Below are 19,431 nucleotides of genomic sequence, written 5' to 3'. Positions count from 1 at the left end.
GTGGTTTCCTTCTTTGTCTTCCGTCCCTTTCGCGCTGTTTTTTCCACCCAAAATGGTTGCAGGGTATTAATTTATCCCTGAATGTAGACAAATGTGGAGTTTTGGTATTTCCTCCAGACAGGCCTTTGCACATTTCATTAGTCCATCGCTCTCTCCAGATTCCACATGTGGAATCCGTAAAATATCTGGGTGTTACTTATCACCCAGCATTAGATTGGAGCCTTCATATAAAGAACTAGGCCGGCTGACAGGAATCGCCAATAAAAAGTTTGGGATGCGCCGCGACACGTTATTGTTACTGTACAAAGCCTACGTAAGACCTATGCTTGAATTTGGTTGCATTCTGTTCTCTGGTAGCGCAAGCTACAAGATTCAAACCTTAATCTTACTGGAAAGGCGCGCTCTCCGCCTCTGCCTTGGTCTCCCAAAATCAGTTTCAAACGTCCTGCTTTATCTGGAAGCCCGTATCCCTGATCTAACTTCCCGTTTTCAAATACTCACGGTGCGAACTTTCCTCAGGTCGATGGACCCAGTGTCTGATGTCAGTACTCCTATTTTTGTGTCTCATCCGGCCTTATTCTTTTCTCATCATTGGCCACGGTATCAAATGCCAGAACTTATGTTAACGCAGAACCTTTTAACACCGATTGGTGTTGATCTCAGTTCTTTGCAGTGGATTGATGGCACGCCGGCAGCAGTGGAATTCCATTTCAACCACATCTTCCCATCTCATGCGAAACGCATGCCCGCAAACATTTTAAACGGTATTCTCTCGGATCACATAGAGGAATACCCCCATCATACGGTGCTTGCTACCGATGCCTCCGTCAACTGCCAGAAAGCTGCAGTTGGCATCTTTTCGCAGGATTTGGCATGGAGCTATTCTGTCCGCATCCCAGATTATATTCCTATATTCTTTGCGGAATTTTTGGCTCTTGGAATGGCCCTTCACAAAATTCCATGCCATGTGTCTCATGTTATTATTCTCGCTGATTGTTTGTCGGTGTTAGTCTCCCTTGACACTTCACAAGAAGATTTTTTGCGCCGTATCCTGCGATTATTGTCCCAAGCATATTGAAGGTGGTCCTTTTTGTCTGGGTCCCTGGCCATGCTGGTATTCATTCAAATGAGGTGGCTGATTACTTAGCATGGTCGGCTCTTGACGGGTCATTGACACATCCCGTCCCGAATTCAGCCTGCTGGCGATTTCCAGGTTTCAGCGGTTCCTACATATATCAGCCAGGTTACGAGATCCCTTACTAAATACCACTGACTATCAGCCCTTAGCACATAATTGGAACGTCCGTTCGTGTAAATCCAGGCTGTGTGAGGTAACAATGACGCGGTTGCGGTGCAGGATTCCAAGTTTGAATTTATATCTACGCAGGTGTGGGTTGACACCGACGAACCTATGTGACGCATGTGGGAAAGTTGAATCTTTAGACCATTTTCTCCTCTACTGCCCAAGGTTCGCACTTCAGAGAAAGATTTACCTGGAGGTCCCTCTCTCCAGGTTAGGGCTCCCTTTATCTTTGCCAGTATTATTATCGTTTGGTGCGAACGCCGAGGGATTTGCACTGGGTTCTATTTGTGGGTTTCTCCACGATTACATAATCGCAACTGGTAGGTTGATGTGCTAACTCTTTTAAAGTTCTACGAGCTCTTCTCTTCTCACCAAAATGCTGACTGTTATTTAACTGTCAATATTGTTCTGTTGTTTTTATTCATTGATTTTTCAAAATTCACGATTGGGGCTACACTTTTGTCGTCATCTTCCATGGAAACTTCTTTGTTTATTCTACTACACCTTGACCAATCCCCGCGTGTGGGTATGTTCCATATACCTGGGGTGAAGAAGAAGAAGAAGAAGAAAGGCACAGCAGGAGACCCCTAACCGCTGTGCTTTCTTTCCTCCCCCTTACCAACCTGCAACCGGCTGCCCGTGTAGCTCTTGAAAAAGAATTTTTCCCTACCTATGCATCTGCTCACATCTTTGGCCCTTCACGTTACCGCCCTCCTCCTCATCATCCGTTTTAATGCTGCGAGCAGTGGGTATTGTTCTCGTAGCCTTTGTGGGAGGAACACTGCCAAAAAAAGAGTGAAATTCAAGCAAGTTTTGGTTAAGACGGTTCCCAATTCTTGCTATTTCTTTTAAAATCCGCGACAACAGCAATGACTTTTCGCTTTAAGCATGCTGCTCGAGGAGGGTGTGTGATTCGTTCCCCAGTGCCGCCGAGTACCCATTGGTTTCCAATGGGCACAAGTTTGCTCGAAACCTGGCGCTTGGTTTCTTTGAGTTGAAGTGCGCGGACAATGGTCGTTCACCTAACCTTGTGTTGAAGAAAACACTGTACTATTAACAAAAGAAAACATTTCTAAGAAATGGATACCCAAGATTCTTTACTCGATACATCATTCAAAACCGAAAAGGAAGCAATACAAACAACTCTATATGCTTACGCTTAGGACACGCCAGTGGCAAAAACGCGCATGCAGTTCGTACGCAAAAGGTGTCAGCGAAAGCTTGGCCAGTATTCTCAGAAAGCAAGGGATGCAAACTATGCACAAGACGGCCACCATTATCGGACGCCTCCTCTGCCCTTCAAAGACAGTCATCCGACAGAAAAGGCCGAAGGCGTGGTATGGAAAATACCCTGCTTCGAGTGCTAGGTGTCGTAGGCTGTGGAAACCAATCAAGGCAAATTTAAAAGTCGCGGGAGGATGTTAATCGATCCCTGGAAATGGCGCCCTCTTTTTACAACCGCGGTCTGTGCAACCCCCCCGGAGCCACACGTCGAAGAAGTAGTAGTTTGCCAATCGCTTGAGAGGCAACAACAACCGACGAAAATACAAAAAGGACGCTAAAAATGTTGCTGGCCCGGCAATTGTTATCTAATCGCTCAAGTACCGGAACTGCAACCGGCGGAATTAAAGGCAAAGAGAGCGGATACCGAGAAGTACACAGGAGAGCGACAGCAAAAAAAAAGGTGGGGGTAGGTTTACACCTCATATGCAAAAAAAATGAATATGTTCGCGCCACTCGTCCGAGAGTGCCTGTAGGTGCTGTTGCACATATTCGCAACACGGTAAATTCACTGCATATTCAGGGCCGCGCTCATGTAACGCCCTGTCGCTAATTAATCATGTGACCGCCACATTGCACAAGCAGGCTGGGTGCAGCGCCCAGCAGCCGCGCTAGAGAAACGCAGTAAGCATTGAAACCTCGTGTTATCCGACAGTATCTTCCGCTCATTCTTCACCAAATTTAAATTATAATCAAGAACATTTAATTCACGTTTGACTCTTAATTGCTGCTCTGTGTAACGGCGTATTTACTTGCATGCCGAAGAGATGGCACACTCTTCAGAATAGTTCCCAGCATGCCATTCTATGAAGTGTTCGTTAGCGGTTGACATATAACTGCCGAAACTAGCATCGATTACAGCAGTGGCAAAGCCCTTATCGACGGCGAACGATCGAATCACGAGATTCACTTTACCAACCTAGAAAAAAATGTTGCGAGCCACCACACTGCTAATTGTTACATTGGACAAATCACCTATTGCCATAAAACGCAGCATCAGGTTTGCCGCCTGGCACTTACGACATTCACTTCAACGCATCCGTGCTGCTCTTCCACCACATCGACAAAACTTTCGAAGAGCTGTCTGCTATTGAGCCTAATAAGATTGTTAAAATGTAGTCATTAATTCACTATTTTAATATTTCCAACGCACAATGCAAGACCCATATACAAGTATCGGTGAGTGAGCTCTAAGTATTAGCGTCTGGGAATTACGCATTTCGCTGCTTGAACAAAGTACCTTGAAGTTTCATTGCTTTGCACTGTTAATGCGCACGCAATTCCACTGTCACCTATGCCCGTGTGGTCACTGTACGCGCTTAATAAAAAATATACCTGTCGAGCAAAAGATTCTCCTTATAGTTTTCTTTGTATACCTCATAGAAGGCACGCGCTTTCTTGTAGCATTTTATGTAGCAGCCCATGGTCATAGCCTCACTCCGATGGGGGCACTTTTGATAAAAGTGCGCAATCGTACAGCACGGCTCAACCTCACAAAGCAAACTACCAAAGCAGGGACACTGCAGCGGGGACGTGCGCCTTGCCAACACAGCAAGAGAGGGCGCCACACGTTTCTTGCCAATGCTGAGGATGCATGAGAGAGAAACAGCGTAGGAAATCTTTTGCTTCATTCAAATGTAAAATACTTTATACTTCTTTCAAGGTAGGACATTACGCTTCCTGAAGCTCCAAAGAGCTTGTCGATATATTGTAAATTAGAGCTTTGGTGAACGATAAGGAAGTGGGGTATTTTTCAGGACTTCGTCATAAACTCCATGCTATCGTAGCTTATTGCGTATGGTAGACGCAGCATGTAAGCTATAATTATGAAACTCTACTAAAAGAAACTTTAAGAAGCATTTAACATCTTGGCGAGACAGCTATTCTCTAACTTATGCGCGACGAGGTATTAATTTTTATTTTTTCATCGCCATTGAGTTACGCGCCGCCGGCTGTCGCGAGATGGCGCGACCGGTTTCTTGAGGCGCATGGGCCAGAATGCTGGGGATATGGAGGAGCTTTGATGGCATTAACTTTGGGCAACCAGCCTGTTCATGCCTTAGGTTTCGCGTTTTTTTTTTGCCGGAGACAAGTTCCTTAGCGGCACTGTATAGCGTAGTTTTTTGTCAATGAGCCCTCATGGCGAGACGTTTGTTCTTTTGCACATAGCCTACATAGCTCCTATAACTGACCCGCCGTGGTGGCACAGTGGCTATGGGAAGACCGCCGTGTGCCATGCGATCGCAGTGCACGCTATGGAACCAGCAGATGTTCAAGTCCAATGCGGAGCCCTTCACAACAATACCCCATATCCCATGAGCCGCTTTGGTACGCTACACACCCACCATGCCATACTTTAGTATGGTACAATGACGTCATGACAGCTCAGTGTACTGAACATCGCTCACCCAGCAGTGTTGGTCCTCACACGAAGTACATGCCAGTCTTGAGGGACTCGAGCACCTTGACAGCCTCCACATACTGACGGGTTGAGACGGCGTCGGCTTTGCCCCCAGACGAGTCGCTGCTCGAGCTTGACACATCCACCTTGCTCATCAGGTGGTTCTTGGCCCGGTACGCGGCCAGATGAGCATAGTAAACGGGCGCCGGGATGCTAACGCTCCGCGCGCAGCGGGCGTAGGTGTGGCAGAGGTAGTAGCTCAGATACTGCACGTCGTCCGCAGTAAAGCTCGAGTCGTCCCACAAAATGTAGTAGTGCGACGGCCTGCTCGTGCCCTGCACCACAGACACCACGGGGCCGGTTCAACCCACGGAATCGCAGCATGATCTCCTGGTTGTAGACGACAGACCTCGCGTCACATCCCCGCCAACACTTAGGCAGTCTTAACTTAGGAATCAAGAGGAAGAGATGGGCTTGGGCTGGGTATGTAATGCGAATTGGAAGACAACCGCTGGTCCTTAAGGGCAACGGAGTTGATTCCAAGAAAAGGGAGGCGTAGCAAGGGGCGGCAGAAAGCTAGGTGGGCGGTTGAGATTGGCAAGTTTGCCAGGATACGGTGGCCGCAGCTTTCAAAGGACAGGGTAACTGTAGAGACATAGGAGAGGCCTTTTCCCTGCACTGGGCATAGTTAGGCTGATAATATTCATGATGATGATGAATTTGGGTGCCTTAAAATTGTTACTATCCTGTGGTCCCCTTTTTGGGACACATCCTGTTCCCGGCTGTGGCGGACGAATTTCGCCGATGGAGGCGAAATTAGAGAAGCCCGTGTACTGCGCAATCTCAGTGCACGTTAAAGAGCCCCAAGTGGTCGAAATTTCCGGAGCCCTTCACTACGGCATCTCTCATAGTCTGAGTCGCTTTGGGACGTTAAACCTCCATAAACCAAACAGATCCCATTTTGCGGGAACCCTTTACTGGCTGTTGCACAATAAAATATCAAAGTAGGCCCATGCGCAGTTGCTATTCGGGCCCACAGCTAACAGTCATCCTGTGCTTTATAATGTGTAAGGTGCGCCCAAACTCCCTGTCACTGCCTCTATAGTGGTCTGCTTAATGTTGCACTGAAAAGTTCGGAGCACGTTCAGTTCGTTTCTGCGTCATTAGGGAGTTTCTGCGACCCAAGTACCGACTACTGGGCCCCAGACTGCATTCCATTACTGTGCACCTGAATGCCGAAATGGCTGCAGAGGTAAAAGTCGAAGTCGAGCGGGTGCGTGACAACAGAGTCTACGGTGGTGCCGGGCGGCACGTTGCGGCACTTGCCAACCCCGTCCCGGTCATTGGCGGGCATGAAACGCGTGTGGTGACGCTTCTGGACCACGATGAATGTCAGCGCCGGCTCGTACGTCTCGTTCGGGGAAAGCTCCTGGCACGCCAGTCGGATGGCGCTCACCTGGAAACAAGATCACGGCCAAGTTGTAGCCCTGAACTGGTCGCCTAATGGATTAAACACTGCTTCTGGAGCTTGACACAAGGGATGGGCAGGACAACATCATTTCGTGCACAGTCCAACAGCTACGAACCGTCGTCTTTCGAACAAAGTTAGGAGAAGGTAATGGCGCTGTGAGTAAATTCTTATCGTATATGGAAAACTGGTAGAATCCACAGTAACTTGGAAGCTTCTCTGATCGGGCTTGCAGGTAATTCATGACAGCTAAAAATGCAGCAGTGCAAGACGGGTACGATGAACACCAGTGCTGTGGTGTCCAGCGCTGTGGTGTGGTGCATTTTTATCTACATTGAGACCCGCCAGTTACCGCGGTCGATGATGTTCGATGTAGAATCCGCGAGACAATATGCTGCTGCCCCTTTCAATCATAACCAACCCACAAAAAGATGCGGGGATAAATCATTTTGCATTCGAAACTTACCTCGCGGTTGCGGACCTCCATGAACTGCCCCTCGCTCACTCCGTCCCGGTAGAAGATAATGCGCTCTGGCTTGTGCCTGGTAGCATGATAAAATGCCTTCAGCGTGTCTTTCATCATATCTTTGAGGTCCTTGATGATCTCCAGGCGCGAAGTGGCAGCGGAGTCTGCCATCTGGACGCGAACGGAGGCGTGGAACTTGTACGGAATGGAGTCCAAGCTACCAACGCACGCCGCGATGGACGGCCTCAGCTTGTCCCCAGGCGCCGGGTGAGTCACGTCCGCGCCGATGATAATAACCGGCTTCTGGAAGATTTTCGGCTTCTCCTTGGGCAGCAGGCTGTTGTTGATGCCGTCCAGCTTGGCGTTGATCTTCTGGCAGAGGTTGGTGATGAGCGCGGCGTTGCACTTCTTGATCACGTTGTTGTCCATTACGCACTGCGTGCGCAGCCCGATCTCGGTCTCGGCTACCTGCTTGATATCGGCGTAGCTCGTGTTCTTGGCGAGCACGATGATGACCATCTCGAGGTTGGCGGCCTTGCGCTGCTCCTCGAGCAGGATATTCCGCACGGGCTTGCGGTTCGTGTCAGTCGTGGTGACGTCCAGCGGCTGCTCGATGCTCATGCCCAGTTCCTGGCCGACGCGGATGAGCATCTTGACGAAGTTGTCGAGGCTGTCTGGCTGCGCGAACTGGCTCAGGTTGAGCAGCGTCCAGCGGGTCAGCGTGGCCGACTTGTAGAAGTGACGGCCCCGCAGTTCCCAGGTGCCCTCGCGGGGCTTGCCGATGTAGTTGTTCTCGAAGACCAGCGACGGCGGATCGAGCACCCTGCCCTTGAGCTGCGTCGGCTCGGTGCTGATTTTGATGCCGAACTCGCGCAGGCACTGGTCGCTGCTGCTGACCAGATCCCGCACCGACTGGCGGATCTCGTTGAAGCGCTTGGCCGGTGGCTGGGCCGTACGCTTGATCATCTCGGACGTCTGGTTCTCGTCCAGTTTCTTCTTGCAGTGCTGCCCTTCGACGATCACGCAGACCTCCAGCGGGAGGTAGACCGGGTGGTTTTCGCTGCCGGTTTGGATGCAGGGCAGGTTCGGGTACTTGAGGCGGTCGTAACAGTTTTGGAAGTAGTCGGCCACTGAGCAACGGGTGCCGTCTTCCATTTTGAAGTAGATCTTCTTGGCTGGTTCCTTGGTGACTCGAACCACCTTGTACTTGCGAGGGTATGGAAGGTGGGTGACCTTGACGCGCAAACCCTTGAGCTCCTTGTTGAGACGAACGTTCTGGAAGTCGCGCAGGTTCTTGAAGTCTCCGGCCGACATCTCGCGCCGGCAATCGCTGAACAGTTTGCACATGAAGTCGGTCACGGGTAGAGGCTCGTAGAAGGCGGTGGCCGAAATGTCGACGTTGAGCATGGGCTTCCACTGAGCAGGTCGAACGCTAGTGTAGTAGCCGAACCAGACTTCGCAGCCACCTCCAAGGGTATTGTATTCGCCTGGGGCCGGCGGCCTGAAGAAGGACCGCCCGACGGGCGTGAGTTTTATCGACGGTCCGTGCCGCAGCACGATGTCCACGGCTTGGAGGACCTCCTGGGGAACATGGCTGACGCGTCTGTCGAAGACCGCCTGTAGCGCGTCCAGATTCACGGTGGCCGCGTACTGGATCTTCACGATGAACTTCTGAATCCGCTGGTCCTCCTCGAAGTCGACCGTGAAGGTGCGCTCACGGAAATTGAGCTCACGGCGCGTGTACAAGTTCTTGCGGCCGTCGAAGGCGGGCATGCAGCCACTCAGGTCGACCCGGTACTTCTTGACGAGCAACTCGATGACCAGGCGGTTGATCTTGGTGCTGATGCAGCGGTACTTGCGCTTCTCGGGCACTTTGTTGGTCTCCTTGCGCGACTCTGAGCAGATCTCCACGTCGTAGTGGAAAACGTTACCGGAAGGGATCTCAACGCTGAAGTGGTTGGCGGTCAACTGGATCGGCCGGCCCAGTTTGCCTTGAGCAGGCCGGCGCGGGAAGTGAGACGGCAAGGTCCGCTCGATTTCCTGCAGAGCGCGCCGGGGCAGTCCGCGGCTAAGGTTTAAATTCCGACAGCGCACAACTCGTGTCCAACATTCTTGGACAAAATTTGAAAATTTTAAGATACTCTTATGGAAATATTGAAGGTAATGGTCATAGTCCGACTTTTTCTTTACTAGCTGGCATCACGCTGATCAGACTGCCATAGAAAAACAATGGGGAACGCTTTTGACGGTAGCAAGAACATAAATGAAAACATGCAAGCCTGCAGACGGCAGATATTTTGTCCAGAATTGTCGGTTAGGCGGTTGAATTACGCACAAATTCCGCGCGTAAACTACGCCTGACCTCTGCGTTAGCTGTCTAAAAGTAAACTCCTCCATACATCGGTTAATCGATAAAAGTCAAAAGTCAACTCCTCCACACTGACGATCTGACTTGCGCGTCACGCTGTTGATATGGAGAGCTCAAAATGATCTCGGTAAAGTAAGGAGAGTGAATGGAGTGCATTGGTCAGATTTTCACGTCTCCACGCCGCGGATGAGAACTCGCGATTTTGTTTCGGTGATACTTTTTCGCCTGTGGACTACTAGCACGGAACCCATTCCAGTGAGCTCTTAATCGATAGCAGTACGCCTTCTTATCTTTTACTTGTAAAATACCTCGAATTACGAGTGAAATGCGAAAAATTCAAATTTCAGAGATTCCTGCGGGGAAAAGTGACAGCTGTAGGCAACCTCAAGTTTGCAGCGTCACTCGAAGCACTCTAACACACGCCAGCGAGAGGACCAAGCCTTCTTTGAAGGAGTGAAGGCGCCAAATTTTTGGCACTGTGCCTTTGGTCTGCACACAATAACTGCAGTATGAACTCTGCTTTGTCGTTTTAATTAACTGAAACTTACACTGAACTGTTGCAGAAATCAAGATTTCAAGTGGTGATTCATTTTAACTAATTGTGTGCGTGTCTGTTTGTTTCACTTAATGGCGCATAAGCAGCTGAGGCTATCATGGACAGGGTTGGTAAGATCTCACTGGTGCGCTGGCGGACAACTTCTTTTAAAAACCAATTTCCTGGTCACATTTCCTTGTTTTAGGAATTTCACTAACTACTCGTGTCAGGTTTCCTAGTGTATTCTCTCCTAAGAGCAAGCAAGGGTGGAAAGGGACGCGTTGGTGGCGAAATTTCGAGTTTCCTGCATGAAAAAATGCGGACGCCACATTCACAAAGAAGATTTTCTTTTTTCATAATGTGCGCAATCATTCGCAAGCAAACATACACAATAAAAATTTCGGCGAGCACATTAAGGGAGCCCGTAGTGCTTTTACACAACCACATTCCAATTTCCGTACTTCGTTGAAGCCATCAAGTGACGTTCGTCAAGTAGCTGCATAGGCAACGCCGAGAGTGCCGAGCAAGGAATGCAAAGACGTGTATAATCATTCTCCACGTTGTATCTGAATCCCCTCAATGAGCTGAAAATAAAGCGAACCTCGGAAGAAAAAATTGAAAATTGGTTTCTTGATGAAAGGTAATGGCGCAGTAATTGTCTCTCATACGTCGCGAAAATATGGGTTTCCCCAAAGGTACCTTCACATGATAGAAGGCGGGACTGCGCTTGTCCCCTCTTTATTCGCGTGAATGAAGTTTTTGCGCAACCCATCTTTACACTACGATGAGCCACCTTACTGAATCGCATGTGCCGGGGGACACCGGAACTGCGCCGTAAAAGAAGGGAGGAAGGTGGGAGGGGAAAAGAGAAAGAGGTGCCGTAGTGGAGGTCTCTGGAATAATTTCCACCATTAACTTCTGAAGCACGCCGCTCACCTCCAATACTGTCTATACTCTCGACATCAGGCCCTCCCAATGGTGGGACGCCGTCACGTACTTTCACGCCATTTCTTCCTTTCTCTTCCCTCGCGGTGCCAAAAAACGCGAGCGGCGCATGCAAGCACCGATGTCATACGTAGCGCGATTATTCAGGGGAGTGCTCAGGTTTAGCATCGCGTAGAAGGAGCCAAGGTCGACAAGCGAAGAGGAGCCGCAAAGCAGAAGAGAGGGATGTAGTCGAGGGTTTGACGGCATACCGTCTGGTCAGGAATCATGGTGATGCAGATTGCTGGTCACTGGCCAAAGTCAAAAGATGAAAAGACGTTTCGGGAGCACTACGGCTCCCTTGTTTACTATGAAACAATCGGCGCACGGATCCGTCCTTTTGTAGCACCCAGTAGCGTTTTTAATGATTCAGCATAGATAGGATACAGAGTTCCGTCGTTCCTGTTTAATGAGTTAGACGATGTCTGTATGATAGGAGACTTAACATTCTGCCGTGCTGATGTGTTCTTTTCTGTTGTCAATATCTTTATTTGATCCCAGCTAATCTCGTGGCCGGATTCTTGCACATGCTCTGCGATGGCGATAGATGCTACTTTCTGGTTTCGGACGTCATTCTGGGGCTCTCTCAGGCGTCTCCTGAAGTCCTTTGTTTCACCGATATATATTGATGAGCAATCGGCGCAGTCAATCTCATACACAACACCTGGAAATCTTTCACGAGGGAGCTTGTCCTTCACATTCACCAGTTCTGTTCGCACCTTGCCAGCGGGGACGTGCGCGATGTTGACGCCATGCTTGCGGAAAATACGAGTAAGCGCTTCGCTAATTCCCGCTACGTATGGGACAAGCTCGTTTTTCTTTTGGTTTTTTGCTATCGCGTTTTTCGAAGGTAGACACAGACGCGAGAGCACAGAAAAACCAAAAGAAAAACGAGCTGCTGTCCCATACGTAGCGGGAATTAGCGAAGCGCTTGCTCGTATTTTCCGCAAGCATGGCGTCAACATCGCGCACGTCCCCGCTGGCAAGTTGCCAACAGAACTGGTGATTGTGAAGGACAAGCTCCCTCGTGAGAGATTTGCAGGTGTTGTGTATGAGAATGACTGCGCCGGTTGCTCATCAATATATATCGGTGAAACAAAGGACTTCAGGAGACGCCTGAGAGAGCGCCAGAACGACGTCCTAAACAAGAAAGCAGCATCTAACGCCATCGCCGAGCACGTGCAAGAATCCGGCCACGAGCTTAACTGGGATCAAGTAAAGATGTTGACAACAGAAAAGAACACATCAGCACGGCAGAATCTTGAGTCCCTTATCATACAGACATCGTCTAACACATTAAACAGGAACGACGTAACTCTACATCCTATCTATGCTAAATCCTTAAAAACGCTACTGGGTGCTAAAAAAGAACGTATCCGTGCTCCGATTGCTTCATAGTGAACAAGGGAGCCGTAGTGCTCCCGAAACGTCTTTTCATCTTTTGACTGGCCAGTGACCAGCAATCTGCCTCAGAAGAGAGGGGATTGTGCGCTACCTTTGTCCGCTGAGGGGAGTTAATAGAGTTAGCATCACGTGACATTTCTGAAGCCTAGTCATAAAACGTATAATGGAAAGCCTCATGGGAAATGCACCCACGTGAAAAGGCAGCGGTAGCTGCTAACAAAGATTCACTTTCGCTTGCTGCGCAGCGTAACGCCTGCGCTTGAATTTTTTTTGAGACGCGCCTTGGGCGCAATCTGTGCAACCTGAGATGGAATCTATGGAAGCTCGATGCAGTACGGTGCATGCACGGTCACTGAAAACACCACTCACCAAGCCATGGCTTGCAGTGTGGCAACTATCAAGAGCCGCAAACGTGCCCAGGCAGGCGCGCTGTTGACGAGAATGTGGCGCCATCTGGCGAACTCAGGGCGAACTGCGCATGCGCCGTAGCGGTACGCGGTCTGGCAAACTATCTGCTGGCATGCTACGACGGCATTGCCGCCCACACCCATCCACAGGGTTCAGACACGTCCGTGGGGGCACGCAGCAGCAGCCGTCGCTCACCTGAATGCTGAGCTCGTCATTCTGCGACTTGGTGTTGCCGACACCATTGCGGGCCTGCACGGGCGCGGCCGTCGGCGAAGTCGAGGTGGTGGGCACGCCTTCGCTGGGCGCCACAGTGTGAGCCCCGTTGCCGTTGGTTCCCTCTGCGCGGGTGATGACGGCTGTTCCGGCGGCAGTGCTGGAGAGAATCTGGGGTGGGGCCGCTCTGACCACCCGCTGCTGCACGGCTTGCGCGAACGAAAGCGCCGATGGGGCGCCCGGCGAGCGTCCAGTAGGCCGCCCTAGACCAAAGGGAAGGAGTTAGCGTCAACGATATCGACAAGGCTTACCGATGCGTGACCAGTTTTGCCAACATGGCGTGACCGAACAGCTCCGAGCACTAACAGGCGATTCACTATTGCGCACCTGCAAGAATGGGCTATGTATATGTTACGTCGCTGAAGCCATGATAATCCCGCCTTCTGTAGAGCACCCGCCTTGGATTTGGAGGTGGTGGGTTCGACTCCTGCTGTAGGATGATTACGCAGCCGTTTCTCAAAATAAGTAGAAGCTATGCCCCGGCAGGGTGCTCGGATTGCTAGGTTTGCATGGCTTGACAAAGGAGCCTGCGCCCTCAAATCCTGTCGCTGTGGGCTTGAAGAGACACATCGGAAATACACTAGATCTTGCATTCGGTCAAAGCGCTCTTTGGCTTGAGATGAATATTTTTCTGAAAACCAAATAAAAATCGGGGAAAGGCGAGAGAAGGTTGTTGAAACTGATTGAGATAATCCATGAGGTAAGCCTATCGAACGAATTATGGCTTTGAGAGCAAGGTAGCAGGGTCCTGATCGGAAGTATCGGGCGACACGCCCCGCAGTGGTTAATGTATGGCAAGGAGGCAAGACTAGTCGACACAGCCATTGTGAACCAACCCACTCGGGGATTCGAGACGCTCTATATCCAAAAACCAATATGCGTCAATTAACACCATCCGACGCGTCGGAATAACTGCTACCTCGGCTACATTCGAGCGCAAATAACAGGACTTGCTACTCCCTTTACACCCATTGTAGCGGGCTCGCACAGGAGCAGCGGCAAAGACGCAAATTTAAACGAAAAAGTGCACGGCAAAGCTCATCGCTTCACCGCGTCCAAACAAGGATCATGCGCCTCTAGGCAAGATGTAATCGCGTACGCGTCGCGCAACAGGCCAGTAGCACAAACCTAGGGGTTAGGCCTAGTGCGTTCCCGCAAGCCGACCAAGAATTAGTGGCGAAAGAAAAAACGCCATCTGCAATTTTCATTTCCCCTGAAGAAATCTCGCGGAAGAACATCGGCATCGCGAAAACCGAAGACCTAATCAGCTTCGGTCCAAAGCGAATCGCCACTCAAGCTAAAAGCGGCATCGCGCGCGGGACATCATGACTTCGCCACGCCCAGAGCCCGCCACGCCGTACCAAACGGACCGGGCGGCGTGGTGACAGTCTGCGGTCGTGGCGTCATCCTAAGCCACCCAGTCAGAGGGGTTTCCCTACAGCCAGCGATTCGGATGGCTGACCCGTGACCTCCGCGGTAGGCCCCGGCGGGGCGCTGTGCTCTACCACGGAGGCCACGGCGAGCCATGGAAAGCGCCTGCGCGATAGGCTCCGCCGGAGCGCTGCGCTCTATCACAGGCAATGGCGGGCCAAGGAAAGCGCTCACCTGTTCCGCAGCTTCGTCGTTGCGACCGCGGGGCGGACTCCATTGGCCTCAAGGAGCGTTTCAGGGAGGCCCGGTTTGCGACGTGAAGGCGGACCCCTGGACAGCTAGCCGGGGGGGGGGGGGGGGGACAGGGCACTCGAGCAGCGATGTCGCAGCGACCGGCCGGCCGATGAAGGAGCCTTTTCTGGCCCGAGCTCGGCGGAACGTGCCTCGCGCCTAACCTCCGGCCCGGATGGGCGCGGCCGCAGGGCCGGGCCAATGGGGGAGCGAGCCAGTGTAGGACCCGCGCTGATGACATCACAGACGAGGGAGCGAGCGAAGCAGGGCCGACCGCGCGCGGTCGTGCCACCAGCTCGCGGTATGCGCTTCGTCGTCTTCGTCTCGGAGGTATTATTTGGTCAAGTAAGAAGAAGTGAGGTTGGAACGGTTAGCGCTCGGATCGCGGTTAAGTCTTGCAAACGTAGTGGCCGGCCGGCGCGGTCCCGTGTGGCTCCGCACTTTCGCTTATGGCGTCACAGCGGGTGGAGGAGGGAAACGTCTTCATAAGCTGCGATTAGAAGCTTATAACCAAGGGGAACAAGCGAGTTTGACTTGGAAGTTTGTCCGTTTGGGATTCTCTTTCCTCTCCAAGGGGCGCGAGGGTACGTATAGTCTCTGCCAAAATAGCTAGGCTGCATGGCCTGCTTCTCGCTCCTATATATTAGAGCTCTTACAGCTTCCGTAAAGATCAAGTCTTAAACGGTGAAGACTAGGGCTGTCCTTACCTTACAGCGATTTAGAGCTTTCGGGATGAGAGAAGTTCTCAAATGTTCAACTAAGAGGCAAACCATGTATTCTGGTTACTAATTGCATAAACTGTACATACGTGTAAGCGGCGGGGCTGTAGAACAGTCCTTCAAAGACCGTGTTCTCTGAGAATTCGCGGGACAGCGAGTGCTGTCCCGCGAATTCGCTAAGTTCTTCGAAATACGCTATGCTGTTTTGCCACTCAAACAGTGGGGTTCAGAACCAAAATTGGTCACTAAAAGTTCGGTTCGCCCACAGTTCAATTCAATAATTCCGCGAGCTACACAGACTTACCGACCCAGAAGCAGTGAGATGTTGATTTCAGCGATGCCACGAGTGCTGGGGCTGTTATCACACTCGACGGTAACAAACATGCTGGCCCTGAACGGGATCAATACGTGGTCGTCACAGACGCATAACTTAGCCCTGCGTGGCTCGGTATCGTCGTCGACAGTGCTTTGGGTGGACGACGACACTATTAGCTCCTGGAGGTTGATAAGGGCACCGTACTCCTGAAGGAAATCCAAACCGAGCACGAGGTCTTTGGAGCACTCGGGTAACACAGCAAAGCAGCCAGGGAAAGTAACACCGCGGATCTGGATTCGCGAAGTGCAGACACCGATCGGTGTTACCACGTGGCCACCAGCTGTCCGGATCTGCGGCCCAGACCAAGGGGTCAGAAACTTCCTGAAGGCCGTGGCTAACCGTCTGCTCATTACAGAAAAATCGGCGCCGGTATCCACGAGTGCGGTAACGTCGTGGTTGTCGGCGGATACCGGCATTTCGGCGGAGACCAGTCGGTCGGTGCGCGTCGTCGAGGTCTTCGGTTCAGGTCGTCGTCGGTCGGAGCGTCGCGGCGAATCATCGGGTGGAGGCTCTTGACTCGGTCCTGTAGCGGCAGCCCTACCGCCGGAGGACGCCGTCTTCAGTTTTCCCGACGTGGGGACGTGCCTCTGAACTGGCCAGAGGATGACGGGCGGCCGGGCGAAGAGAACCGCCTTGGGGATGGCGATCGGGACTGGCGTCGCTTCGAGGTCGAATATTGCACGTTATCAGCCAAGTACTGTTCGATATCCCGTGGTCTTTCACCGTAGCGTGGTCCAGGTGCGTCAGGTGAAAAACCCCTTAAACCCATTCTGCGGTAAGGGCAGTGGCGGAGGATGTGGCCGGGCTCCCCGCAGAGGTAACAGAGCGGCCGATTGTTTGGCGTACGCCAAACGTGCGCTTTGCTCACGGGTGGCCTGAACTCCTGCTGCACGGAGGGTACAGTTGCGACTGGCTCCTGCAGGTATGGCACAGGAGAGACGGGGGGAAAGGCTCGCATCGCTGGCCCGGGACTTCGTAGCACTTCGCTGTACGTCAAACGGAGGGCGCCGGGTGTGGAGCTGGGGGCGGCTGCACAACTCGTCGGATTTATTCGCGGACCACGTCCGTTACGGCAGCGACGCTGACCTGTTGAGCTTCAAAGCGAAGTTTCGCCAGTTCCTCGCGCACAAGGCTTCTTACAAGCTCCCGAAGGTCCTCGGCGGGCAGCGACGTAGGCGTGCACTGGGAAGCGGCTGCTACAGTAGCCTGACGTCCGTAGTGGGCGCCTCGTTCCTGCAGAGAGCGCTCGATACCCATTGCCTCCTTGGTGAAGTCGGACACTGTTCGTTGCGGGTCACGGACCATTCCGGCAAATAGCTGCTCTTTTACGCCACGCATTAAGTGGCATACCTTCTGGGCTTCGGGTATAGCCAGGGCCCGAATTACGGAACTCGACAACATGACGACAGCATGACGACAGCATGACGACAGCATGACGACAAGGCGAGACGTCAACGCGTGACGGAACGCGGAATCAATCTATGGCTAGTAGGGTGCCGCCCCGGAAGAGTTTATTTGCACGGCAAGGGGCCGTATGCTAACTTTTTTATAAGAACACGCAGTGAATAAAATAAACATTATTTTATTCTTTCATAAAAGTGTATTTCACTCTCACAGCCATGAAGCAAAACAAGGACATTCAGTTTTGCAAATAACTGCTTTCGTGGGTAAGTTTTGTTGTCATGAGGGCGCGCTGGCAGATGTAAACAGTCAACATGGCGGCCTTCAAGAAAACAGCTGATCCCACGGCTAGTTCCTGCTTTTTTACGCGTCGTCTGAAATCAGGGTTCTATTTGGTTGTCCAGAGTGCGCGGATAACAATTATCGAAGCCAGTGAAGGTCACGGGCCTCCAGAAAGGAACCTGCACGCAACGTCGGGCCCGAAAATCGACGAAGACAATTTGAGGTAAGCCTGTGTTATTGGTTTAAAGATGCCACATGCCAAGCATAAGATTCGGGTTCTGTTTCTTTTGCTTTAGCAAATACAAGACGTCCACGAAGCACGGCTTGTTGGATAAAATCAACTTTTTTGGATTCATAAACGGCTGGCACAAATGATTCAGTTGGGAAGGAGGAAGAACCAAGCAAGGCGGTTGGGCGCACGCTAACAACCTTGCTTGCTTTCGGTCGTTCTTGGCTGTGCTATAAGTTGCTGCAGCGCAGCACACGCATATGTTCCTGTAAAAACATATTAGCCCGAACTCAGAGCAAAGGCTTTTCTCTGCTTTCGAAAAGCGGAACAGAAACTATTGCCTGTTTGTTTTGCCCGCTGTGTTCGCTGCTGCAATTCTCTAAGCGGGAATTATAGTCTCGAAATGGCGCCAACACGAAGAATGCCGAGCGAGCAAGAGCTAATCATAATAGAGTTTATCGAGAGCCATCCGCTCTTGGCTCGGGCTTCTGCCGACCTAACAAACTCATACAGAGCTGCTGAAAAGGTGAGCTGTGGAACCAGCTTGCGTCGATTCTCAACAACAAGGGGTCGGCCGTTTAAAAACATGATGTCTGTGCCTTGCGCCTTGCTAGCACTGTTTATTCCATTTGTGGTGTTTTTTAGTCTCGGTGGAGGTGCAGGAATGCATAGACAAGTGGTTGAGCATTATTGATTGCTTCTCTTTTGCTAGTGCTCTTTTGGTTTCATGGTTTGCCAGTACCAATCAGCCGCGCCATTTACCCTGTTACAGCAGAGGAGATGAACGGGGAGCCTCAGCAAGTTGTCGACAAGACACACTGAGCCCCACAGACCGTGAGTTGGCTTGCCGTTATTCAAGCTCCATACTACCCTTTCTGGCAGCTGCTTGAAAGTAATAGCACTATACTCTCTGGCAGCATTTGCAGCAGTAGCCAAAATACTGCAGTGATTCTACAGTATACACAAAACTATCTCTCTCTGGCTTTGCCACGCAGTGCAGAATGTTTATTTCTCTTGCAGCGAGGCTGTGATATCTCCTAGCAGTCTAGCAAATGTGCACATGAAATATGCTATAACAATGCTGCCCAAGGTGCTGTCCTGTATATTTATGGCAAGTCCTCTAACACATTGTACCAAATGTTTTGCGTATTCCACCACGTGATGAGCACATTTTCTTTCCCGACAGCTACACCGGTGCCCTCGCCGCATCCCTCACAGCAGCACACACCAGAGCCCCACTGCAGCCCTCATCGCGCGCCACGCCTAGCCTTCTTGGGAAGCGACGGCGAGACGATGGTGCCAGTGAGGTGCTGCACCAGACGCTGTATGAATCGCATCATTTGGATTCCCTTACTGAGGCCCGGAACCGCCAGGACGCTGCTTTTCAGCAGACCATGCTGGAGGTGTGTACTCGCTGCGCACACTGCACTTTGCAGAGTCGAAGCCGTCACCGGAAGCATAAATATCAGTACTCTCTTTTGAGCACCTCTACTTCTGTTTGGACGCCTCTTGTGGGAGGTGGTTGGGACAGCTGAGTTTATGAAACTGACACGAGTCTTCTACAACCATACTTTGTCCAAAATATCTCAGCCCCTGAAATTTTGCATAAAGCTTAAGCGAGATCTCAAAATTGGTTGTCAGTAATAATTTGTAATTCGAAGTATTTTTACATGCAGGCCATACGAGAGGTGGCAGATGCTGTGCAGGCGTCAAATGGGCAGCAAGAGCTGCTCATCCGGAGCGTGAACCTACCGACGCTAATCTTACAAAAGCAGCTTGAGCCACCTGCACCACATTGAATTGTTCATATTTATTTGCATTATTTGCGTGTTTTTATATTTATGAAAGAACAGCTTCATATGTTTATATTT

At 51.1% G+C, this 19,431-nt stretch overlaps 1 protein-coding gene and 1 long non-coding RNA gene across 2 annotated transcripts; one reads left to right on the top strand and one right to left on the bottom strand.

Annotated features, from left to right (window-relative positions):
- Positions 1-4,880: 4,880 nt before the first annotated feature.
- LOC144101362 (protein argonaute-4-like) lies at positions 4,881-14,541 on the bottom strand. Its single transcript, XM_077634491.1, has 5 exons — positions 14,497-14,541; positions 12,814-13,094; positions 6,920-8,959; positions 6,214-6,441; positions 4,881-5,320 (listed from the first exon to the last, which is right to left on the bottom strand). The coding sequence occupies exons 1-5, from the start codon at positions 14,537-14,539 to the stop codon at positions 5,009-5,011; spliced, it is 2,904 nt and encodes a 967-aa protein (XP_077490617.1). The 5' UTR covers positions 14,540-14,541; the 3' UTR covers positions 4,881-5,008.
- A 2,958-nt stretch (positions 14,542-17,499) lies between these two features.
- On the top strand, positions 17,500-18,796 carry LOC144101358 (uncharacterized). Its single transcript, XR_013307994.1, has 3 exons — positions 17,500-17,554; positions 18,336-18,394; positions 18,747-18,796. It is a non-coding gene; the product is annotated as an uncharacterized LOC144101358 (long non-coding RNA).
- The last annotated feature ends 635 nt before the right edge of the window (positions 18,797-19,431 follow it).

Source organism: Amblyomma americanum, chromosome 1, assembly GCF_052857255.1.
Source record: "Amblyomma americanum isolate KBUSLIRL-KWMA chromosome 1, ASM5285725v1, whole genome shotgun sequence".
Lineage (NCBI taxonomy): Eukaryota > Metazoa > Arthropoda > Arachnida > Ixodida > Ixodidae > Amblyomma > Amblyomma americanum.
The sequence above is the reverse complement of the archived record's forward strand: the minus strand, read 5'-3'. Positions and strand labels throughout refer to the sequence as shown.